Raw genomic sequence first — 27,042 nt, 5'->3', positions numbered from 1 at the left:
GTGGAACTTTAAAAGGGTGCATTTCGAAGTGAGTGGAACGAACTAAGAATGTTATCCCACGATAATGAAATCAACTTGGGTGACTGAAAAGCTGTCTGCGTAAATTACGTATGAAGAGTGCTTCACTAAAATTTATGCAGATCAAAGACTGAAAAGCAGTCTGTGGCAGCAGGCTGAAAAATTACAGCACTGTAATTCAGTAATTTTTTTTTTCCTTGAACTGCTTCTAGAATCATTTTTCCTAATACCATCTTCTTTTTTCATACTTGAATAATTTCACTTTTCCTCTGAACTGTCTTCCCAAGCTTCTTTTCTGATACATCAAAACAACGATGCAAGAGCACGTCAAGTCATTTGCCCAAACCACACTCATCACTGGAGTTAGAAACAAACACCTTCACATGCTAAATTTCCAATACTTTTTTTTTTTCTTATGCTGGTTTTATTGTGGTAAAACATGGTGCATATTTAAATGTTCTTACTTCCAGCTTCCCTGTCTACTAGCACAGAAATAGTCAAAGAACATAGGGAAGACAAAAGCAGCCCCCAACTTGCCTCCTTACCAGAACAGTAAGGACAAAGACTGTACCTTCATATACACTGTTCGGACATAAAAAGAATAAGAAGCCTGTAGTAACAGAGAGATCTAAGCTAACATCTGCCTGCAATTAATGTGTAAATTTATGGAGCACACTAAAAAACGTTACGGTAAATAAAATAAATAAATAAATAAGAGAGCTACTTGCACCCAATTCTGATTCATGAGAAACCTAAACAGTACACAGTGCCTACAAAAGCCGTTCTTGAATACAGCTCATTCCCACTAAAGCAGAAACAGGGACAATGAGAAAAGTTACATACAAGGGAATTATTTTTCCCCCCACTTCAGACACGAACTACACTGATCAAGAGCCTATGATGACTAATGCCGGACACTCAGCCATCTATGGAACTTAACAAAGTAATCCCATTACTAGATCTATTACTAGACTTAGGCTCTGAAGGAATATAATATGGGCTTGCAGTCACCAAAGAGTAAATTTAATTTATCTTGACATATAGAATGCATTCAGGTTAAGAACTACCGTAACCTTTTAGTAAATTGCGATATTGTAAGTGGCCTGTGATTTCGAGGAAAAAAAATACTCGGTATTAAAACTTACCAAAAGGCTACCAACAATAATGTAATCTCTCTAGCTTTCATTTCCCAAAACGATTTAGCAAATGCCTCCTTATCATACACAGGCAGTATGTTTGTAGGTAACTGAAAGTGAGTTGTTGAGCTCTCAGACTAAACCAGAAGTGATAAATGATAAGAAAGATTTTGGAAAGGGGTAAATTTGTCTTTTTGACAGCTGAGTTAAGATAGGGGTCATTGAAGTCTCTTTCAATTCTACAAATTAGCGTTATGTTCTCAGATTTAAAAAACAAAAAAGTCAAGGTTAATTCTACTGAAGCCATTATGTTGTATATTAAGGAGAATCCTTTGCTGAGGTTTTAGTATGTATTTTTCTATATTTTTTCATGCACACAGAGCACATGGTCTGACAATAATGGCTTTGACTGAATTCTCATGGCAGAGTAGCCTCCTTCAGGCTTGCTATCCCAAGCAGGGGGCTTAAGATATGTCCTGTTCAACCCAATCTATTTCCTATGGAACTGAGCTCCCAAAAGTCAGCTTGGATATCCAGTCAAGCTGCCCACATGAACATAGAGCCAAATGCTGATCCAAACAAAAGCTCAAAACAGAAATTAGGTGGTACGCACAAAACAGGGATTCAGAACTTGGAAGCAGAAATTGCAGCAGACTGGGGAAGCACAAGCCAGGAGATGCTGTGGGTCCCTGCAATAAACAGTCACCTGTGGATTGAGTTGTTTGGGACAAGAAACTAACAATAAGCATTTAGAAGACTTTCAGCCACCAAAGCAGGACTAACGTTTGCAGCTATGATCAGAGAATTAAAAGTACCTTGCTGTTGTTGTTGTTGTGTTTGTTTTTGTTTTTTTGTTTGTTTGTTTTTAATTTTAGTATTTTGTTGTATCCAAACTTTTTAACCTACACAGAAGACAGCATGTTGACACAAATTACTGGAGAAAGGGTGTGAAGCTGCTGAAGGGTATGGCTAAAGTAACCAGAAATGAAGTCTCCTGTGGTACCTGGACTCCTTAGAAGAGAGATACGTGGGTAAAAACATGCAAAATCACTGCAGAGCAGATGACATGTGCCAAAGACTTATTAATGTGCCAAAGACTTGGTAACTGGAATTATTAATGTTAAAACATGGCACCAATAGAACTAAAGACTTTCTACAACAACAACAACAACAGAAGTATGGGAATCTTAACTAGTATGTTTGAGATTTCAGTCTCAAACAGTTGAGGGGACAGTATTCTCCAGTACAATGTTCACATGATCTATTAAGTGGATCAGGAGCTAAATCAATTGAATCATAACATAGAAGAAATATAGATCTTACTTCTAAGCAGAAAACAATAGTTCAGAGGTTTCTGTTTCCTCTCCTCAAATGAAGTAAACTATAGTTAAATAGATAACATCCAGAGTTTAAAGCAAAGATCCAGAACAGTTTTCTGAGTGATAAAAAATCCTACAAGATGCAGTTTCTTGTGATGATCTTTAGAGAACGTACACCTCCCCCTCTCCCTACACTGGTGCTGACAGCTCCTTGCTGCTTAACTACAATGAAAAGAACACAAGCCACAAGGGTAGGTTTCAAACCCAACCTCTGCTCAGCCCTATAATACAGGTTCCCATTTAAAACTCCCTGCATACAGACAGCCAAGATCCACAAGTTTGCTGTGAAGTATATGCCTAAAAACCTTTCTGAATCCAACGTAGTGAGCTTGAGCAGACTTAGCATTTCAACTAGAGGAAATTTCATGCACCATTCCTTGCACAAACTCCATTCATTACACCTAAGTTTCTTCCTTTGTAGAAACAATGTGTTCCATCGGAGACCCTCTCTATTTTTAAAAAGAGGAGATGCCTCTTCCAAAGAGAGGTGAAAGTGACAGGATCTTAAAAGAAACACCTAATAGAAACACATCATTTTACATTGTGTGTCCACAACTTCTCATAGATTTCCTTTGAACATTTAATGTTTTTCATGCTACTTGCTATCTCTTCTTCCACTCCAGCTTACTTACAGTAATTGGTATGGCATTATAACAGCACATTATGTCCAAAATATCTTACTTGCATTAAACCAACCTCAGAAATACTCCAAACTCCTGAACCCTATAGAAGGGAACAGAGCATAGCTTAAATAACTGACTTCAAAATGACTTTTTATTATCCTATTTCTCACATCCCAGCAGCATGTTGAGGAGAGCCAGTAATGACAAGCACAAAATCGTACCTAAATACCAAACAGATCTAACTGAAAGCTTCCTGTAAGTGGGCATTTGTATTTGTGTAAACATATTTTTTTTCTTCTTTCTTCTGGTCATCTCTTCTTTGAAAGGTTACAAACAGAAACTCTTCTAAACAACTGTGATTACTTTTATGGCTTGACATGAGTCACATTTTTAGTTTGCTAGTTCTTTCCTACATAAGACATTGCCACCACCTGGTAAATATCTTTGAATAACTCTGAGTACACTTAAAACCCTACAAGCCCAAGCATTTCATGGCTGCCCTGTAATTTGGTCCTCTTATTTCCCTTCAGGAAGCCAAATTTATCTTCAGGATTCGTTTGAAGCTGAGAGTACTTGCATAAGGAAATGGATTCATCAGTGGCATTTTCCAGAGGATTACAACCTGGTAGTTATGTTTGACTTACAGCACACCTCTTTTCTCCTTTCTAAAAACCTGTATAGAATGGTACAAGTGAAAGAAAATCTATTAAAACCCATTCCATCATCACTTCTTTATGACCTTCCCTGTATCTACTAACCAAGGCTAAAACACCTTATTTACATCAGAAAAAAAGGGGTGCTAGAGGTATGATAACTGCTGCAGAATGGTTTGCTTTTTCAAATGAGAGCAAGCACGTTTTTGGGATACAAACTGGTTCCTGATGCTCCCAGTGACAGGCCTAGTAACAGAGGATGAACTGGCTAAAGGACAGAAACTGGTTTGGTTTCATTTTTTAACAAAATCATTGCATTAAAATAATGCTTCTGTTTAGCATCAATATTTCTGTTCCTACTGCAGGAGGAACTAATTTTTTTTCCTATATAATCAAAGACCAACTGATCACTAGGATCTGTATTTAGGACCAACAGGTTACAATACCACAAAAAAACTTGTTGATAAAAAATCTGTAGCCTTCCACAGGACATATAAATTTCTCAAAGGCAGAAGGTACGCCAAGTATGCTTCAGAAAAAGGGCCCATCTGGGATTTGTTTTAATTTTGTTTGTTGGTTTGGGATTTTCCCCCTCCTTTTATAATTCTTAAGAAAAAGGGAGAAGAAGAAAACAAAAAAACAATGCAAAAACAGGATTTCAAATCAGTGCTGGGGTAGGCCTGGGGTTTGACTGGAAGGAGATCAATCTCTCTCTGAAGTGTAAGTTAATGCCCAAACAATTTAGAAAGTAAAAAGCCCACGTAAACCCAATATTTACTATCAAATCTCCACAATGGAGTTGCTTCATGCAGTTTAACCTATCACATGTGCTATTTTCCTTTCTTTTTAACAGGGAAACAAAAGTCAGCGCACAAAGCTTTACCTCAAGGAGCATTGCAGGTCTCATGCATTACCGCAGGTCCTTATCCTGGTTTCGATGCTGACTCTGTGTAGCACTACCCAGAGGCATGCCATCAGTGCTATGCGACTTTCACAGCTTCCATCCTCCTGCTGACAGGCTTGTCCTGAGCCTCAACAACAGGAGGCTGCACTGCACGGGTACTTCAGATCAAGGCAGGTAGCAAACAGGGGAATTAATGCCTTCTGTTGGCAGATACAGAGGTCTCCACTCACACAGGAAAGCATTCCTCTCTGCCTTGCTGCACCCAAGCGTTTGCCATTACCATTTATTCTGTAGCAGGCAGGAGACTACAGGAAAGCTCTTTCCACCCAGCATAACATGCTAGTCAGTTCAGACTGTGCAAGGCCTACCATTGTCATCTATTCAAATTCCTCGGCATGCAAACAATGTAGTGAATGAATTGTAAGCAATTCCTTATTTATTTCTATTTCTAGAAACAATGTCAGGAAAGTTCCCCAGCAGAAGTTGTTAAAGAAACTAACTCATCGAGTAAGAAGTAAAACATCTTGGATCCGCAATGAGCCAAGAGACGAAAAGAAGGCAGAAAATAAGTTGGTTCTTCAGTTCAGTAAAAAGATCAGCTGGGAGTTTTGAAAAAGTACTTTGGCTTATTTTAATTTTCATTTAAATGAGTCCCCGTAATTGTGTTTGTTGAACAGTCTTTTGCTTCCCTGAATACTCAGCTGCAGAGCCTGCAGGCCCTGCAGTTTGGGAGCGCCACATGAAACAGGTGAAGCCTGGAAGGAGGCCCGCTGCTAATCATGCAGACATGAAATGACTAAAATGGATGTTAATCACTAGTCACTGACCTGTTCATTCTTTAGCCATTTATAACAGAAAAAAAAAAGTGCTTTGATCCAGCTCCAACACAAATACTGTTGTTTACATACAGTGTAACAGTGCTCAATATGTTCAGCCTTGATCTGGAATTATTTCAGAAATCGGCTGCATATTTCACAACTCTTATTATTAACACCCAAGACTCTTCTTGCTCAGAAATGCTGGACTTTATTTCTTACAGGTAAACATTTATTTATTGTAAGAAAAATGTACTTTAACGGCTGCTGCCATGCCTACTGAAAAGACTTTTAATAATAACCTCTCCAGAGACTAAAGAGTGCAAAGACCTGACCGGCACCAATGACTCATAGAAGGTATTTCAGTATTACACAGATAAAAGAAGGAGGAGTGGTCTTGGTGCCTACTGTTTGTAAAGCTGTATTGAAACAGCTTTTTATTTATTTTTTTAGCCTATGAAACATGCAATTCACTCTGATGTAAATACAGATTCTGAAGGCAGAAGTAGTTACATCTTAAAAAAAAAAAAAAACACAGCTGTAAGGAGGCAAATATTTTACTATATGGTTGGTGCCTTGCTGTGGCAGCCTTGAACATACCTTTACTTTGTATAGGAACCATGGGAAGGCTCAATACCTGTCTATTATCAGCAGCTGTCAAGTTTTAGGAGGAATATAACATTTGCTGCATGATTTCCATTGTATATCTGATCTACACCGAAACAGAATCCACATAACATTCACTAAAGAGGGAGTAGTACTTTCCAAAAATTTGGGTCAAATGCAGTTCTTACCTGTACCAGGCAAGAACTACAGCTGAAACACTCTGCAGGCATGAACCAGTATCAAGGGGACAAGTAAAATATCCTCCCTAAGGAGCAAGCATTTTCAGACACAGTATGCGGTTACTGAGGGAAGGAGGAAGAATATTATGGAGATTCTGTGGCAAGAGAATAGAAACAGCAGCATGAAATAAGCTAAGCTGAAAGAAATGGAAATAAATAAATAAGCTACTGGTGATTAAATAAAAGCTAGTTATAATCACCTGGGAGTCTAAGCTTTGTATGAGAGGGTAAGAGAAACTGCAGGGATTATATAGTTCTCAGTATATTTAACATCTAATGTTGATTTTACAGGTGAGACAACATGGCTTGCACCACAAATGATACCAATAGCGAAGTATTAATCAAAATAAAGGGTAGGAGGTGAGCAAAAGTTTCTCAAGCAACACTTAATGTTCAGCAAACCCAAGCACACAAGGTATCCTTTCCATTATTTCCTATCAAATACAAAGAATTGAGGTCTGCTTTGTTTTCATAGTGTTCAGTGGCTGGGATCTATATTTTGCAAAGTTACCTAGAGACCATTCTGATTCCCTGGCAAGACAGAAGGTTGGCACTGCAGACAGTGACATTTGTTCCTGTGAAAGACTACTTCATTCCACATCAGAAACACATCTTGCAGCACATGGGGTGGGGGTGCTGTGAGACACAAGCTGACAAGACCTAGGCTTTCCACAGCCTATAGAGTCTGGTGAGGAGCTGGCCCACTCCAGCAGCACAGAGCTTCAGCCAGCAGAGCTTCCCTGAAGTGAGGATGCCCCACTGGGAAGGGACTGCACATTCCAGGCCCTGCCAGCCAGCTCCCACAGCAGCCCAGAAACCTGCACTCTCAAGTTGGACACCAGCCTCTTTCCTCCCTCACAACACGCACAAATCCTTGCAACTGCACAGGAGCCTGCAAGATATAGTAGAACAAAACAAATTGGCAAAAAAACAGTTACTACTTGCCACCCCTTATTTACCTCTAGCACTGTACCTTTTAAGTTCTTGCTTAGAAATCTCTTCTACTACTTCACAACTAAAAATGCACACTACATATCTGATCTCTCCTGCACGCCAAATATCTATCTTGCCACCACCTATCCTGACAACCTTAGGTATCTGTCAAGAACAGAAGATGTTTTGGACCAGGCTAATTTAGAAGACATTTTATTTTGTTTATATTTATTTGACTGTACAGTTAAAATTTTGGATAAGTCACCTTTAGCTAATATATATCATATCTTTAATTAACATGTCCTGTTTCCACTCCAGAACATGAATTCCCAAGCTTGGCTTTGATAAGAGAGCTCATAAGCTAAATACTCCTGATAGAACTCGGGAGTACAGACAGCAAACTTAAAGGTTTTTACTTGAAAACAGAAATAAATAAATTATTGTAATAATAAAAAGGCATGAGGTTCCAGTTATTTACAGGTCACTTTAAAAATCTATTCTACATTTAGACGCTTGTTGAAATAAAAATCCATGCATTCTGACTGGCATTCAGGCATGGTAAGACATTTGATGTCCTCTTTCTCAATGTCTGTGTCAGCAAACCACCTAAGGTTTTAAGAAAAGCTGAAGAATTTGCGGGTTTAACTTTTCAGTTATTTCCTAAGAGGATGGAGGTCAATGAGAATTTAAACATTTAAAAAAAAAAAAAAGGCCATGCTGACTTCTTATACTTCTCCAACCAAACACAGGATGTCTGTTAGATTAGCTAAGAGGCATGCTGCTTGTTAAGCACACACTGTTTTAACACAACATGCTTTTATTCCGTTATAAACACTTAATAGCAAGCGCGCATCACAAGACACAGTGGAAGAGCTCCCCTACTGGGCTGATTGCTCAGCATTCAAAAGCTTACAAACCACTTGAATTAACTGCTAAATAAATCAGTCTAGCTACCCTTTCCCTCCCCTCCCACAGTACTGTAACCCCCAGTGGCTGGCGGTAATCCAAGCCAGAGCTTGAATTAGTGCAGAGCCCAAGAACCTCTTCAATTCATGCCCACTCACTCTCCCCTCGTTTCCTTCACCCCAACTTACATCTGGTCCTTTTACTGGGGATGTGGGCTGTTGTTACCTGATGGATAACTTTATGCTGCTCCAGTCAAGAAGCGGGGAGAGGAAAAATATCTAGGACTGTACAGCAGTAAGTATAAAGTGCATTTAGAAAGCCACAGTTGAGGAGAAATGTTCTTCCTCTTTTCACTTTTTAATGTTGAGGTTGTCTTTGAATTTCAGTCAAAAAACAAAGTCATCAACATGGTGTGATACAAAGTAGTGAACTTTTTTGCCAAGTAGGTGCCATTTAACAGACCAAGCCACACTACAGATTGGAGCTATGTAATGCTTCCCCCTTGCACTGAACCAAAGTCTCAGTGGCCCCGCTGCTTTTCTTAGAATTAGTCATGGGACATAAAATAAAGCGCATGGTTAAGTATTTCCAGGTTTGGAGACTAAAATTTCTAGTGACTTTGTCATTATCTGATGTCTGCTCCGATCTTTCTCTAGCCATCCTCCTGCTTTTATGCGAAGTCCTTTGCAGCCTACCTGGCAGAAATTGAGGCCAAGTAAAGGAGGACAGCAAGTAAAGGTATATATGGAGAAGAAAATCTGCCGCAGGAGTCATCCAGTTTCTAGAAACATGGCCCAGCAAGGACTAACAAACTGCTCTAAACAACTGACTTTTCTCAGGAAGATATAAACCCCTTAAAAATGCAGACTGAAGTACAGTATACCACAAGTGATTTTTTTTACCCTCCCTCCTCTCATGACTAATCTGACTCCTAAAAAAAACATTTGGCTGATCTGAGACCATTTGCATCCTGACTACTGCTAACACTGCAGCAGTTTATTTTATATAAAAAATGAATATACAAATTAAATGTTAAAGAAATTTCATTCTGAGAGATTGTTTCAGTATTGTATCCCTCGTATCCTCATAGCATGTTCCATAAGTCATCTACTGCAGGCTTATTGCAAATTTCCTCTCACTTTTGTCCCCTTCATGGTTCAATGTTTTGGAAGAGATTGGCTCAAAAGGTAGGTTTTGGTGCTGGATACATTCAGAAAAGTACTAGGAATCCAGGACATAGCAAACACTAGGCATACAGATGTAAATCAACAGATGGAAACAATTTTACTTTGTTCTTTACTTTTTCCCAGTGATGATGCTGATGATAATAGTAATAATAAATAATGTAAGGTCCTTAGTTTCTGAAGGCTTCCCCTCAGCAATTCTTCAGCACACAAATACATTGCTGAGACTTCTAGCTGTATCCAAACTGCAAGAGAAGCAAGCTTGGTATGTCCTGAGCACAACACAGGCAAGGTTTAAATCCCTTACAAATCAAATCCCATCTTATTGCCTAAATTCCCCAGCAATTGAGGATATTCAGATTCAAAACACTGACCAGTTTCCACATTTTGCAATCAGCAGTATTTAGAGATTGCATGTTCCTGTTACAGCCTTATTAACAGTGTCATACTAAAGTTCTTGCCTGTGAGTCCTGATTTGTAACCAAGAATAATTCTAGTAGCACAAAATCATTGTTTTTCTTAAAAGACAGGCCCAGTTTTGCCCTTCTTTACTTATAGCACAGGCCTACCAGTGGAAAGAATCCTCTTAGGGTCCTCAACTGATTTGGATTTAGCTCCCTGTTACAAGTATGGTGGCAAGCTGCCAGAATGGATCATCAGCAGATGGCAGAATTGACTGCAATCTATTTTGTGCTTAGACCACACGGCAGTGTCTGCATCTACTGGGGGAATGATACTTTTGAAGGGAAAAAAGAAAGACTGCATTCAGAAGGCTCTGTAGAATATTGCCTCTCCCCTCCCCCAAAAGAGGGAAACAGAAAAATAAATGATGTGTGGGCTGCAGAGAAACATCTTGGTTGGGAAGCTGAGCTGCAGCATACTATTATCTAAAGAGTGTGTTCCTGAGTTTTATGCAATTACTGTAGACATATTCCTGGCCAACCAGATTATTCATGCTTTATCTCTATTTGCTCAGGTGTCTGGGGTGATTACAGAACAAGACACCCAGCACACACAGGGTCAGAATTAACAGGCTCCAACATACAGCACACAGCACAGCTATGTGTCAACTTTGGCGCAGGTTTTAGAAAGATCTTATAACAATATTTGGGGTGGCTACATTAGCTGTCCTCAAACAGCAACTTCTAAATCTAATCCTTCCCTCGATGATCCTTGTTGCTAGATAGGAACAATATAACACTGCTTGTTTTGTGGTTCAGAGAAATCAGCTGAAGTCAGCACACGTGCTACACACTGTTCAAGCGCTCAGCTAAGGTCCACATGTTCCTTGGGCAGCTTGCAATCCCTGTAAAACAAGACAGCTAACACACACTTCATTCCACCCTTTTTTCGTCTTTTCACAGATGGAGGAAGTGAGGCTGAGCATCACTGTGGCTTTCTCAGCTTCACAGCCTGTCAGAGAAGGTTTTACTCCCAAGTCTCAGTGGCATAGCTGAGTTAGAAAGCCATGTCCCAACACAGCTTGAAGAGTCGAGAGGGGTCTGAGCCCAAGTTGACAGAATGGAATGAAAAACCACGACCAGTTCCAACGTGCTAAAAGCTACAATGCACATAAAAGTGAGCGTAATAGAGGAGAATTAAGTGAAAAAAAGGGAAGATCAAGGGGAATGGGAAGGGGAAATCATTAGCAATGTTACCGATGGTTTTCCTTAAACCCTTTCCCAAAAGCTTAAGACATGATTGTGAGTTGATGTTTTTCAGATGAGGTAACAAAATCTTGCAAAGCTAGGGATCATAAACAGTCTAGCACTAGCCAGCTAATTTATATCATTATTTGCAGTTTTTAAGCTTAATCAGCACCATGTGTCCCCACGAGATGACTGAGTAGCACCGCGCAAGGTTAGACCATCTGGTGCTGGGTTTTACTTCCTTTTGATTATAACTGTTACCACTAATTCTTGTGTGCCCACTGTCTCCCCGAGCTTCAGTCCCTTCTTTAGCCAGATCAAGATCCCAGGCGTAGATGCAAATGCAGACACAGAACATTTTTGCCTCCCACACCTCCGCATTCACACACAAGCACATAATTTCTCAAACGTTTCCCTGCCTTATGCAGAATTCCTTTCTTTGCTTTGTTGAGTTCATCCTCTTCCCCTTCCTTTCTTCAGTCCTCTCAGGGAAACAACTGATATCACTCCAAGGAAAGGAATGCCATGTCTTCTGATGGAACAGTCCATGTTGACCATATGACCCCTACTTAAAATACATGTGCAGAACCTGCTTAAAAATTCAGCATGAGCATGCCTGTTTCTCTTTATTCCCCTAAAGAAAATCCAGTGCTTGTGTAAGAATACCAAGTATTTTCCTTACTCGTTTTAAGAGAGCAAATGAAGACGGGTATGCACGTGGTCCTCGACTCTCTTGCTCACTCCCTGTGCCTGTTGTCAGATCTTGTTAGTCACCACCACAATTTCACAAATAAAAGGGTTTAAAAACAATCCTTTGCATATTCTAGAGCAGGAGTTGATTCTTCATCCCACTGCTTCTATCAAAATATTCTCATTAATATAAAACTAAAGATAATTTCTCTAAATACAAAACATCCAATACCAAAGAGCTGTGATAAATCAATTTTCCTTGTGTGCAGTACAATCTGGATTTAGGCACTTAGTTCATCTTAATAAACAAGTTATTCACTCAAAGGAAAATAAATGAAATGCTCTGCCTTGAGGGACAGTTTTTCTTAATAGTTTGGTATTACAATGACAGAACATATGATCTGTCAGTATGAACGTCTTTTGTTCTCTGGAACGTTTTGAAAACGGGTGGTCTGTCTCCCTCACAGTTACAACTATGTTTAAGAAGCTTTCAACACCCCTTCCTCCACAGCAATGCTTTTAAGAACAGAGCAAAACCATTTTGTTAATTGGTTAGGAAACCAGACAGGAATCCCAAAACAAACAAGCACTCCCATGGAAAGCAATTTCCTAGTTTCCAAAGCTTGTTATTTGCTCTATATACCAAGTGATAGATTAAAAATTAAAAGTTATATATATATATAACTTATATAACTTTATATAGTTTTATATATATATATAACTTTATATATATAAACAGTATTGAGACAAAGGGTGTTATGGGAACATGATTTAAGCTGCATCAAAAAAGCAAGCAGCTGAAGGACTGTTAGTACTTTTTAAGCAGAAAAATTTGACAGAATAACGAACTTCAGAGTGAAATTATGGCTAGTCTCCATCCATGTTTGCCATATTCCTCACTAACACATGCACAGCATCAATAGAGGAGGCTCAGTTTCTCTGTGCTTAAAGTAGCTGTGCATCTGAAGGTATCTGTGACTTGAATATCATGGCATGGACAATAAGCATGAAGCTGATCGTGCTGGCTAATACAGAAGAAAATGTTCTACGGACCGACCACAACATGAAAATTACAGCATTTTAGTTATCTTTAAGGAATCTACCTCTGTCTCTGCATATATATGTATATATATTTTTTATTTTTATTTTTATTTTTTTTGAGAAATAATTGCATGTATTTCATTTATAAACCAAATTAATTGTTACAAGGGTAGATTTAAAATCACCGCCAACTTTGAAAGAAATTCCTCTATGGACACCACCATTAGAGATACTGGCACCTAATCCCATACACAGCTCACACATACCCAGAGGAAATAATTCCTATCACAGCCAGTAGCAACACTGATGTTTATTATGATTATATAATCCTTATCCAGAAATACAAACATATTGACAGACACTGGAAGAAGCAGTTCTTTTCTCCCTTCTTTCTGACAGACCGTACACCAATCTGCCACCCCTCAGGTTATCAGCAAAGCGCAGAAATAGCTGTATCTGATCACAGTAGTGGTTCATCCATCTCATACCAATTCATTTAGGGGTTTGTTTGTGCCCTGATGCATGAGAGTTTCTCCCCTTCTAGATATTTAATCCGATTGTGAGTAACACGAGCCCTTCCGGACTCAAGTTTCCCTCAGCCTCGAGTCACCCTAGTTTGTCATTTATATCAAAATTAGTGATCACATTTGTAAATCCCCTTTGTCACAAATGCCTCCAGTTGCCAGACTCTAAGCATAAAAGGCATTTTAGGTTGAAGTGCTCCTGAAACAATGAGCAAGAAAGGGGAGGGAGGCCAGGGAGTTTGTGATCCCATAGGAAGCAACTCAGAAGGGAAAATGAAAAGCAGTTCTTTTCTATAGGAGGGTAACATTAAAAGACCCAACAGCAAAGTGGTCTTCTGGGGGATGAAAGTCAAGATATACAACGGGAGCTCAATACGGCTTCATCAAGAGCTCTTTCACCATCTTAAAAGTCAAAAAGGAGCTGTAAAAAAATGAAAACAAAGATACATTGATAACAGCAAGTATAAAGAGACTAGTACGAGCACAGGGATATGAAAGTCCCAAAGGCTAAGACACAGACACGCTATGAATTGCAACTACCAAGAGAAATTAAAATGACTATAGGGAATTTAGATTAACATACAGAAATAGGTCAGAGTGCAGAATACACAGATCCAATAGCATAGGAAAGTTTTCTGTTAACCAATGGAAAAGGTGGAGAAATACCTGAAGTCACAGCACCGACTGTTACTTTTGCCTTAGTCTTCACGGTTTTTGTTTTTCTCTATTTTTTAAACATAATTAAGAACTAGGGATAGAAAAACAGGAAAAAAAAAAAAGATATAATACAGGTAGGTACATGGAATATATTTAGGCTGGCATGGTTTAATGCGAACTGCTGTGAACACAAAGAATAAAGCAGTTTTTAATGAGTTCTTACAGGATAGGTAGAACCCCCAAAGGACAGACAGAATTACTAGCAGTAGGAAGGAAGCAATGAAAAGGTATGGTCAGTACAGCTTTGACAGCCATAAAAATACTAAAATTAAATAAAAATACTTGGCTTAGAATCATGCAGGGAGTAAGAACAGTCAGAGACAACAAAAAAAAGTCAAGTCAATATATGACTTAAAAGATGGCAGAAAAGTAGTAGATGTGCAACGTGACTGCTTTAATGTATTGGAGCTAAACCACATGATCTTCTCCAATAAACTAAGGAAATATGGTTTAGATCACATTACAACTAAAGAAGCACACAGCTGGCTGAAAAAACATTCTTGATCAATAGTTTTCAGTTCACTGTCAGGCTGAGAAAACGTGGAGCATGGCACTGCAAGTACAAGGTGCTCCAGGGTCCAGTACCAGACCATTTTCAGCAGTGTCTTGATGAAAAAACAAGCATATTGGTAGCTTTTGTGACATTTATCAGTCCAGGAGAAGCATTACAGGAGCCTTACAGGACAGGACTAACATGCAACACCACTTCTCCATTTGGAAAATAAAGACATTTCATTGTTTCTCCAAGTAACAGCAATTAATCCAGTAAATGACAAAAGAAAACCCTCAAATTCAGGAAGGAGTTCAAGTGCTTAAGCAGCAGCCTTGCAGCATTCAGAAAGGAATGAGATGAAGGCTCTCTAGCACTTTTCATCTTGGTGGTTTGATGCTGTTTTTCTTCCAAGGTGCTCTCTGAGAAGCATAACGTTCAATAGGCTCTGCAGGCTGTGTCTCAAGCCTGGAAGTCCTCCTGTCAGGCAATGGTAACAAGAACCTGACTTAAGTACTGAGTCACAGTTTATTACAAAAGCCTGAGTATGTAAGTTTCAGAAAGTTAATAATAGCTGATCCTTGTATTGACAAATAGATTAACTGCCTAGGCCCAAGTACATATATTAGGAGCACTGCAATCTGCCTGAACAGAAACACTCGGACAGAAGTCGTTCCATCACACTTGAAACCCTCACGGCTTCACAAGACCCCAGAGACATCCAGACATTAAGTGTCATAAAGTGCCTGAAACTGGCATCAAAACAAGTCTGAAGGCACATAAAAGAATGCTTTAAAAAAAAAAAAAAAATCTTTCCTGTGCTTATTTTCACATAAACAGTGCTGACCTTAGGCACAGAGGATTAGCTCACAGACACCAACGACCACTTCATGTTGACGTCAAAGCTTCATTTGAAGTGTCAGCTATGTCTAGATAATAGTTAGGGACCCGGAAACATCTCATTTCTCAGGCATGGGCAGCAACCGTCAGCACTCCTGTACCTCACAAAACACGTCGCTGATCATACAGCTACAGGAGAAGAGGCAGAATAATAGGACAGGTTTTGGAGTGAAGGTTGCTCCAACACCTGGAGCTCAAGATTGCAAGCTGCCAAGCCAGCTGCTGCCAGACAAAAGAGCTCAGCGTGAAATGTCAGCTTCTGGAAAGGTTTTGTGAAGGTTTCTTTCCTATTACTGCCTGCGACATCAGTTACCATTCCTGAAATGAAACAGCAGGGACAAAAATATTAAGCTCCTCTCAGGTAAGACAGTAATTGAGCTTCAGAGTTTTGCCTCCCTAAGCAAGATTTGCACATCTCTCTCCAACCAAGTATATGCTTAAACCATTATGCTCCCTCCCTCCAATTATAGAAGGTACAGCATCTCAAGGTCAGTTTCTCCTTCACTCATGTAATCAAATCTTGTTTTTCAAGGTCCTGCTTTCCCTTGGGGCAGCAAATCAAGCAGGGGAAGAAGGGAGATAAATGCTCTCTGTATGCAACATCGTGGCTCTAAGACAAACATGTAACGCTCATTCTAAAAGGAGAACTAATTTGCAACCTGTCTATCCCACCACAGATTTAGTGGAATAAAATAATACTAATAATTAGTAATTATTAGTAAGACTAATAATTAGCACTCATGATGCTAATCCCAAGGTTTCACAGAACCTGAAGTTTTGGGCAGGAGGGGGAACAAACACACACACATACTGAACTCAATACTTTAATCTATAGAATAAGGAAAATGTAGAATACATAGAAAAAAAAAAAAGTGACTAAAGCTTCTGAAGTTAAACTCCATTACTTTATACTGTTTGGATACATTATCAGAAGCTGCAAACCAGAAGGCACAGTAGAAGTCTTATCACTTATCCTACAACTTCTTAGGTTCTTGGGACCAGTCCATCTTTGGAACAACCAACTTCAACAGGGCTTCTATCCAGTGACGTGCATTTGGTTTCAGATGTTGTACCTCCTACTCAGTGCCAGCCCTCTTAAAATCTACAGAGCATGTAATTATTGCAAAATTAAGATAGTAATAATCAGCACACTAGTGTTTGTAAACAAGCTATCAATCATTTATAAACAAGCTATCAATCAATCTCCCTAACAAAATACAAAACAACAGGATTATCTGGGAGAAAACCTTACTTTTTAGATATGTATCTGAGACAGTACAAAGACTAAGGACAATATATTGCCCTGAATTCCACACTCACTCTCCTGCTTCAGCTTAATTTACAAATTCAAGCACCCAAGGAACTGTTTTAAACATCCGACATGCACACACAAAAATTGTAAGGCGTGTACTGCAGAATTAACAGTGCATAACCGTCCAAAAGGAATTAAGTTCCACTTTATTTCTGGTTTGTCTCACATTCACATCCAACCACAACACAGCTGAAACCATTTTGCAAGTAAAAAAGTGTTTATCTTTAATAATGAAATATTCCTCAACTTTGACGAGATGTTACACTAGATGACTAAAAATGTTATTCTTGAAAGAGGAAAAAATAAAATTTTCTATGAAAAGGTATATACTCATGTTTCACATGCTAGTTGATTTATTTGACACAAGCCATTTTGGTATCTGCAGATCTCCCGAGATTACACATAATAAAGATTCTAAAAAATAAAAAAAGCATACACGCACGGATACAGACCGAAAGACTCCAACCCACCCTTCACAGGAAGATCAGAGCACAGAGATACCTCTGCACAAGACTACCATTTCCTCCTGCAAGTACCACTAACTGTGTGCTTACTATGTATAGCCTTCGATGTCTGTTAACAAAAATATGTAAGGGGCCTGATGGACAGATATTCCTTCTGTGAATGAGTCATCCGGGTGTGATCCTCCCGTCACAAAATTTGAAAGTAATCCAAAGTGTCAGAGGCAGACCTACACAGAAAATAAAAATGATAGTTCTACAATAAGCTTGGAGAAAAAGAAATACTGTGGTTTGTATTTGGGGTTTGCTTTGTTTTTAAATAGGGAGTTAATCCCTCTGCTCTCCTGCCCCTTGCCACCTAAGGTCTCATCTTCCAGACATCACAGCAGGTGTATTCTAGCCCACCCATAGCTTCAGGGATTAATTAGATACTCCCTGTGCCTAAAAGAGACCGTAATTTCTCACTCAGTGATTACTATTTACAAGCCTGTTCGATTATACACCTGTTTAATAGCACCGTTTCTTCAAAATTGACCCAACAAACTAACGTGTTTCCAGTGTTATCTGCAAAGTTGAAGGAAATATTTCATTTCTATGATTACTGCAGACTTCTAGAAAAGCCAAAGAAAACTATGATTAGATCAGGAAATTTAAAGTTTGATCAAATGATCCCAATTGTCAGATTTTCAAGTTTCTTATGCTTCAGTTTTCTTCTCACCAACTCATCCCATTTCAAGAGCTACAATTTTAATCATTCAAGATTTACTTATTCTTCAAGTCCTGTTCAAAGCAGAGGGAAATGGCCAAGAGCTGTTAAACTCACTGTTGGGAGAAATCACAAGAAAGAATTCACAGAACCATGGAAGGGTTGAAGTTGGAAGGTACCTCTGGAGGTGGTTGCCCAGGACCATGTCCAGGAGGCTTTTGCAATCTCCAAGGAGGGAGGCTCTGCAGGATCTCTGAGCATCCTGTGCCAGTGCTCCATCACCTGCACAGTGAAAAAGTGTTCTGGGATGCTCCTGTGTTCCACTTTGTGCCCATTGCCTCTTATCGTATTACTTGGCACCACACAAAAGAGCCCGGCTTGGTCTTCTTAACAGCCTCCCTTCAGGGATTTCTTCAAGGGCACCTTGTTGTCTCACGGTCAACTTGGTGTCCACCAGAATCTTTTTTTGCAAAGCTGCTTTCCAGCTGGCTAGCCCCCAGCAAATACTGGTGCCTGGGGTTGTTCCTCCCCAGTACAAGACTTTGCACTTCTCCCTGTTGAACTTCATGAGGTTCCTCTCAGCCTTCAGAAATTCATTCATAAATTTACAGGAAAAAAAAAATAATAAAAAAACAGCAAATATTTTATCATCAGCTTCAAAGATTTAACAGCTATGTGGAAAGCTTTCATTTCAAGCAATGCATTTCTGAATCCCATATTTCTGCTCCTCTTGAGCAAATCAGCACTAATACAAAGCTAGCAGCAGCAAAGAGAGAGTGGGAAAAAAAGGGGGAATAGATGTACCCTCCAGATTAAACGGCACTGGGTAGCATCTGTGGAAACACTCCTGTAATTCATCAGATAAGCAAGAAATTCAACAGACTGCATACCTGTGTACCAGAACTGCAGTGACACATCCTATTTACACCTCATTGAAGAAAGTGAGAAAGATGCTCTGTTTCTTTTTCTTCAGCCTACACTACCCAGCTTACGAATTCCACAGTAAATAAGATATCAGCTCCTCCTGCAGAGACTGAAGAATCAGCAGATCACAGCATTTCTGATGAAAAATTATTTGAATACTGTCACTTATTTGATTAAACAAATAGTTGAATTATTCCACCAACTACTTCTTATGGCATTATTTAAGCACATAATTTCAAGAAGTACACAGAATTTGAGTTACCCAGAGGCGCAGAAGTCTGAAGAAGGCTCAGTGATTGAGACAAACCTGTGTATGAAATGTGTGTCAGCCTCTTTCCTGTAGACAGTAATATCAAGAATGTGGATGGAGTTCCTTTAGCACCGGATAGGTATCTATCAACATCAGGGCTTCACAGCAGAAAAATTGGCCAATTGAAATTTCTCTCCATCCTTCCCTGCAGTCAGATAAATCATATTATACAACACTTAACACCACCTACAGGAAACTGGCAGTAATACCTCTCAAAGTAGATAAAAAATCGAATAGGGAGGACGACAACAAACCAGACATCTCTCGACCATATGCATTTCTACAGCATCTCTAACTACTGGGGGGTGAGAAGAATGAAAAAGTAGGTTTGCTTCAGTGTTTTCACTATCATGAAACAGAGTGATAATGATCAACGCCAAAAGTGAGTGAAAATGTGCATTTTCCTTCCATTTTTCTGAAATAGACTATATTTCCTCACACCTATAATATTCTGGAACATTGGCTGGAAGAACTGATGCACATAAAAGCCTTCTCTATTTATCTGCTGGAGGAGAATTGCTTCTCCTACCTTTATAATCCCACATGACTACTAGAACTTCAACCTAAAATAAACTTCCTAAAGAAAAAGGGAAGCATTATGTATAACCTGGGAGAACTACCCCCTTCCTCATATTGGATTCAGCATCACTGGAACCCGGGGGGGAGCAGGCACCGATCACAAAACAGGGTCACAGGATCCCCCGGGCTGAAAGGGACCCCAGGAGACCCCTGACCCAACCTCCTTCCCAAAGCAGAGCCAGCTGGCAGGAGCACACTCAGCTGAGATGATTTCATCATCACTGAGTAGCACTGCCTTTACCAATTCGGTAGCTACTGTTCCCAAAATGTAGGGAAACAGATGCCCAGCAAAAACCCTACTTATACTCTGGATTAGACTAATCAATACAACTCTAAATTGTGTGTTTATTTCCACTTCTTTTACGGGAAACAGCAACTAAAAAGCAACAACTTGTATCTGGAGGGTGGGTAATTATGGACAGCAAGTGTCATTTCAATATAAATAGGGGAAATAAACGCAAATTACACAACACTTAACTCTTACGAATTGGCTGTTAACTGAGACAATAGTCTACAAGATGTTGTTTGGAGTATCTCATTAATAAAATTCAAAATTGTTTTCAGCAATTATGTGCAATCATCGTCATTTTATCACTGGCCAAAAATAATCCCTCACTGCATGCTTCAACATATAATTGTATCACAGATTGCCAAGAAATCATCCTGTCTGTAAGAGAGAACTGGAACTGTACCACACTGACACAGAAACACATCACACCAGTGAAAGGAAATGTTAGTCTGGAGATGACTTAATGCTAGGGAAAGCCAGTAAACCTTCACTGGAAGACCAAGGACAGCATTTCACATGAACGGAGTGATGGGGCATTTCCATAACCTGATCTTAGCAGGCCTAGAAGAGCATCTTCCAGTCTTGTTTTTTACTTCAGAAGTTTACCGTAATTGGGTCGTAATCTCAAAGGGCACCTGCACCTAAAGCTAAATCTTCTGTTTTGGTTCATAACACTGAGCACTGCACGCATATTTGTGAATTACTTTGGCAAACTGCTCTGCAACAGGCAAGCAAAACACTAGCTCTGCAGCAGCAAGAAGGAATAACTCGCCCCAGCTGCTCAGTCCCTGTAACAGCATGGACAGGGCTTCAGTTCATGAGCAGTCAGCTCTCTTCCACCAAGTTTATTTCACCTTTACTACAACCCCACAGAGAGCAGAGAAGTTATCCAACAAGATTAAACATGGTTTTCCTGATTACTATGAAGACTATGCCATGAGTCTGTTCCCACCTGCAGCCCACAGAGCCACAGTTTAGTCTGGGACACAGCAGTCTGGGCAGAAGCCAGCAGACCAAGTCTGCTGCTGAAAATTCCCTACAGCTGCTGAATGTCCCATCTCTCCTCCTACCCTGCATCCAAACCCAGTGCTTTTCCCACAGGTATCCTGGCTCTGTGTTTCACTCCACACCTTCAGGCAACCCGGAGTGTAGCCCCACCCCTCCCTTCAACCTCCCTGAAGACTCCCACAGCCTTTTCGTCCCCTCGACCATATTACACACACCCTCACATCCTACCTCCTCTTCGTCTGTTGCTGTCACGGGTTTGCCTTACAGGCATAGGATTAGTGGCAGCCCAATTATGTTTCTGATTTTAATACCTTGCAGTGTTAGAATCTCCTCAGCTGACACACTTCCAACCCTTTCTGTAGGGAGTTATGCCCATCTGGGCAGCAGAAATGAGCACAAACTCAAAGGAGAGCAGCCAGCTGTTCCTTCACCTCCTGCACGTACAAGGGTGCATGCACACAGGCTTGCCCGCAGCATTGGCAGAGCCACTGCTATGTTTGAGGAGGCCATCTGAAACCTGGCAGAGTAAAACAATGTAGGTGACTAGACTTGGCAAATTTGATGAACTTGGAACCCAGTTTTGCCTACCTTTTTCTTTTTTCCTTTTTTTGTCTATTTGCTGTATTGTTATTCTGACACAGCTTTGGTCACCAAATTAAACAGCTGCATTTTACTTCCAGGAGAAAGTCAAAATATTTTGCTTTTAAGATAAGTATAATTTATAGACAAATAGATGCATAGAACATACTTATAATTGAATGCTAAACCCCTCAAGTTTGTAAGTGAGGTCCTAGAACAGTCTGTAAACATTGCCTGAAATTGCAACTTCTGTGTCCAGCTTTTTCATCACCAGTAAAACCTCCCAGACTTCCACACAGATACAACCTCACATATGAAGGAATGTGAGTTTTTGGTCAACTGCCATTTGCTCATTTATGTGACCAGATTTTATCTCACAAAAATTTATCCATGAACATTTGCCTTTGGATTCATTTCTCCTGTCCTCAGTCAAATAATTTAAAAAAGTTAACAGAATCATTCAAGACAAAAACATGAGCAGCGTTCGCTCATTGGTCCAAGAGCACCAAGTCTTGGCTTATTGATAGACCTAGTCCCAGCACTCACTACAAATGATGCTCCCATCAAGTCAACCAATGCATTTCCGAAGGGACAATTTCAGGCAGTGGTTGAGATCGAAATCCAAGTCAGCTGTGCTGTACTTCCCATAGGGAAGAGAGCAGACCAAAGCAGGAGCAGACAGAATAACTGCCTTACAAGGGGGATAATGACAGGTAGTTTGACAAGCACCATACTGACTCTATAAAATGTTTCACACACAGAAATTATGCAATGCAGCTAATAACGCAGCGGGGGTGGAAAGAGGCTGGAAAAGCAGAACACTGCTCATTCATTCTGATGCCATGTTGTTCATACATTACAGAAGCGTCTGTCTGTGTTTTGACAACCTGCCAGTCCATCACTACCTCAAGCACAAGACTTGCTGTAGGCAATTTGACCCTTTTCTTCCTTTCCTACGCCCTCTTGCTTATTCTAAAGAACATAGGCTCTCCAGTAATAGTATTTGATGTTTTTAAAGGCAGGATATAGTTTAGGGTTATTTTGCATGTTGAGAAAGCCCACAGGCACACTCAGTATTTTCCCTGCAATTGCAGCTAGTTCTCAGTTACCAGGGGGAATGGCAATTACAGCATTGTTATTCAGACATTTTTCAAACTTAGGGCTCAAATGAGAGTGGGTCCACAACTTCATTCAAAATAGACACTTTAAGCAGCTTGGGATAAGTAGATTAACTGAATGTGAACTTTGGCCTTGTTTTTTCACTTCTACTTGCTGATACATTTTTGGTGATAAAAATAAAATTGTGCCTCCAAATTTAAGTGTTCATATGCATTTTTATCCCACGAGTAGTACCTGAACAGACAGACCAAGACACCTGTCTCTACTGAGTCTTTCAATTAACACTTAACAGTGAGAATTAGAAATGGGATGGGAGCTACCTGAATTACAAGAGATAAAATAAAGAAGAAGTAAGGGGGAAGTCATTTAATATTTGAAAGGGGAAGAGGAGAAAGAGAGATAAGAAACGAGCTTACAGCCTTTACATTCTGTAAGAACCAGATATCCACAGTCTGTAGCCACAATCAACCTCAAGTAAAACACACCACAGAAAACTGTTAAACAAACAAACAAACAAACAAACAAAACACACATACAGAGCCTTGCATTCTTTCCTCTCAGTCTCCTACATCTGTTTGGGCATTTGGTACGTGATTCCCTCTCTGTTTTGCTAACCTAAAGAAAAAATAGTTAGACAAAAAGAAATGGAGAAGGAGGCTCTTAGAAGCATACTGCTTTAGACAGCCTGCCAATCTTGACTGTTGAGTTTTTCCTTTCTTCCCAAAATAGACATCAGCTAAACCACCAGGTTACTGCACTCTGAAATCCAACATTCACCCTGTTAACAGGGAGGGTGTACGGGGCATGGCTGGGATGAGGAAAATTTTCTTTGCAGGAGCCCACAAGGAGCTGTGTTTTAGATGGTTGACCAAAATGGCATTGACAATGTGCCTGTGTCCCAGCGCAGCACCAAGGCCCTCTGTTTCTCACACTGCTGCCCCAGTGAGCAGGACTGGGGTGGACAAGAGGCTGGAAGGGGACAGCTGGCATGTGCCAACCAGAGGGATGTCCCCTACCGTACAACGTCATGCTCAGCAATAAAACTGCAGGGGAAGCTGCCCTGCATTAAAGCTGCCCAGGGTCTGATGGTGGCAAGTGACTGCTTTTGCACTGCTTACATTAGTTTGTTGCTGGGGGTTTCCTTTGCCTTTTTCTCTCTCTGTTTTTCCCCTTCACTTAATAAACTGTCTTTATCTCAACCCGTGAGGGCTTGTTCCTCACTTCTGTCCTTCAATTCTCTCCCCCATCCAACTGGGTGGCAGCTCTGCTGGTTCAGGAAAGGTTGGAAGTGAGGTACATGTACAATCTGATTACCTGCTCCTTTCATCAGACATCCGGAAAGCATCCAGCATTTGTTCAGTATCGCTGACACATCAGCACTTGAACTCGAAGTTTAGCTCACTGTGGAGCTTGATGGCCTGATGTGGAACTGCCTCTCAAATCAACAAACCCTTTCCAAATGCATGCCAACCCCGATAACAAATTGCTGCTTCTTTCTCCATGCCAAGTACCTTTATGAGGATTAAAGGCAGAGTTCACAGATGCTTAGTGTCCTCAAAGGTGTTAATATTTAGTCCTGTACTCAACACCTGATTAGTGATTCACAGCAAGTCAAAGCTCTCTTCTGCTAGCCTAATTCCTTTCTACTGCTTCCCACACTACAGCAGCAATAAAGCACTTAATGCTGTTTTCAACACAGATGATGTGTTGCATCTGAAACACTCTTTTAAACAGTACAGGTAAAGGCAACTCATCCCCTATTAATGGGATCTCTCCTCCAAATTATTTTATAGCCGTATCCATCAGACTAAATTCCTCTGTTATCATCCAAACAAAACTTACTTTGAAGCCGTAAGACTTTCACCAGGCATTGTTTGAACTGCAGACTAGGTGTTGAGCTCAGCACAGTGCTGAAGGCAGTCAGACAAGGCTTAATTCCACGTTTTGAAAGAAGAGGCCAACAGGTCTGAGTATTAAAACCCGCATTCATTTTCCTCTAGCCCCAGTGACCACGGAGAATGAAGGGCCAACACGCGCCTGCCTCTAGATGAACTCTCCTGATTCACAAATTAAAGATTTCCTCCTGCGGTCACCATACCATGGCTTTTTTAAAGACTGAAGAGAGTCATGCTCCCGTGAGCACATGCTACAAAATTTGGCTGAGATTTCTTGCACGGGATCATGTGAAGGTGAGGAGCAGGAGAGGGTGCTCGTGCATTAGCATCACACGACTGACATGTACCATTTACCTTCTTGACACACCAACTCACTGAACAGACAGCATGACGCTATGCTGCCTGTGAGCACAGGATATCCATTTGGCGTACATACATGGATATAAACCACAGTGCTTCATGAAGGAGCCCACACCTTCCAGCAAGCCTGGAGCCAGAAAGAGCTGTGGAACTGCTACAGGAGGAGCATGCTGCGGTAAGCGTATATGCTCCAGGTCTTAGGTACCTCAAGCATGGGAGAGGGATGGCCAGGTAAGTGCTTGCCGACGTGTCTGGTTGATGCACACTCATTCACAGCAGGAGAACCACTTACACTCAGGCACCACTACTGACCTTTGCAGACACGCTGGCACAGAACCAGCCTGCCAGTTTAAGCACTTGCAGATCAGAGGCATGGCCATATACAGAGCCTATTTACTGAAGAACAATCCCCAGAAAAAGGCGGTCACAATATGAACACAAGGGTTTCATTGCGTTGCCGCCCTGAGGTAATCTGGAAGCAGGATAACAACCTGCATTTCACTGCTTTTGATTTCTCAGTATAATAGCTTCTCCCCATCCATAGGCACAACAGAAAGCAACGAGCACAGGGCAAGGTGAAAGACCTAAGACCTAGAATTACAGACCATTTACCAAAGCTATCTCCCTTTGCCTCTGGGTAGAAACGTCCTAAAGGTTATAGTGTTATAACGATCCAGGTGGTGAATAACCCTTGCAGGGTAACGTTTCCCTACAGTCATAAAAACAGCTGCCAAAAGGAGGGAAAAAAAAAAAAAAAAAAGAGCGGAGATGTTCGAGGAAATTTTTTCCTTCCCTCCAATACCTTAGCCGTCAAAAGTTCAAGGACTTTGGCAAAAGTTTTTATCATTATAACGTGTTTTTTTTTTTTCTTCTCTCATTTGCTTCTGCAATAAAAGCAGAATAAGCAGCTGTGTTTACAGTTCACAACTTAGAATTGTTTTTTATTAACATATCAAACTATTCATGGTGACTTAATCATCAAATCCATTTTAAACTATTACAATTGTGATAAGTTAGAGTGATAATACAGCTTAACCACAGCACACTGAATTTTTTCAACACCTTTCACCTGAAGATTTCTGCAGAAAACATAAGTACTAAAATCTTACAGGGCCCTTGTATAATGAGCTCTTTGCTTGCAGTCCTTTAGTGAAACTCAGGCATTTGTATTTGCAGAGTATTGCATGGTAGGTACGTGAAACTTGCATCTCTTCATCTCATGGCCTCAGTCTTAAAATTGTTCTACAAGTCTTGCTACTTCCTCTGGAAATATAGGGAGACCCTATACCCTGGGTTTGTTAACCTCCCTTCTCTGGGACTATGCAGCTTTTAAATAAGTGTTAGAAACAAAATCTTAACATATCAGAATAGAAAGTTACCTATACCTATGGATGACTGCAAATGTAACGTGATTATTCAGTATTCCCATGTCACAAGCAGGAGAAAAAAAGCACTGAGAGCTACACCCTCAGACTTTCTTCTTAATTTAAAAGTTGCTGTTGTTGATTAAGAGCAAAGACACATCCCTTTTGTGTACATAGTACATGCCGTAATAGGACCTGCTTTCCACAGATATCTAGCTTTTACTGTGAGGTGCAAATAATGAGGTGCAATGGCCAACATGATGGAGTCTGAGAGGCGTGCAAACGTATAACAAAGCAAAAGACAACTCAACCAGTGCTAATGAAGCAGGAAAGAACATGACATCGCCTACAACAAACTTTGGTAAACAATTTAAATGAGCTGTGGTTTTTGCACTCCTAACCTGCCCTATTATGAATGTGACAATCTCACACAACATACCAGAGAACATTATGCTTGGCCTCAAAAAAATGTAACAACATTGTTAAGGAGTCCATCATTTCCCTTTAATTAATGCCCTACTGTGTCTGACAGACAGCAAGTGTTAGCAGCTCACACCAGCAAACTTCAGCTTTGAATGCTGCGTAGGTGTCAAATACTGATTCCTTAATGGCAAACAAATCCAAGGAGAAACATTAAGTGAACCTGATGAGCTTGAAAGCTCGGAAATGGCTGTGGATTAGAATGCACGTGGTGGAAATGTGAATATGCGTCAGAAAGAAGATACCACT

The 27,042-nt window shown here is 40.3% G+C and overlaps 1 protein-coding gene across 1 annotated transcript in view; it reads right to left on the bottom strand.

The window, feature by feature from the left end:
• KIF26B (kinesin family member 26B) overlaps window positions 1-25,796 on the bottom strand; it is a 263,040-nt gene extending 237,244 nt beyond the window's left edge. Inside the window, exon 1 of the mRNA XM_032183779.1 lies at window positions 25,752-25,796. Within this exon, the coding sequence (XP_032039670.1) occupies window positions 25,752-25,796 (45 nt within the window). The remainder of the gene's footprint in view (window positions 1-25,751) is intronic.
• Window positions 25,797-27,042: the final 1,246 nt, after the last annotated feature.

The sequence above is a fragment of the Aythya fuligula genome, chromosome 3 (assembly GCF_009819795.1).
Source record: "Aythya fuligula isolate bAytFul2 chromosome 3, bAytFul2.pri, whole genome shotgun sequence".
Classification (NCBI taxonomy): domain Eukaryota; kingdom Metazoa; phylum Chordata; class Aves; order Anseriformes; family Anatidae; genus Aythya; species Aythya fuligula.
The sequence above is the reverse complement of the archived record's forward strand: the minus strand, read 5'-3'. Positions and strand labels throughout refer to the sequence as shown.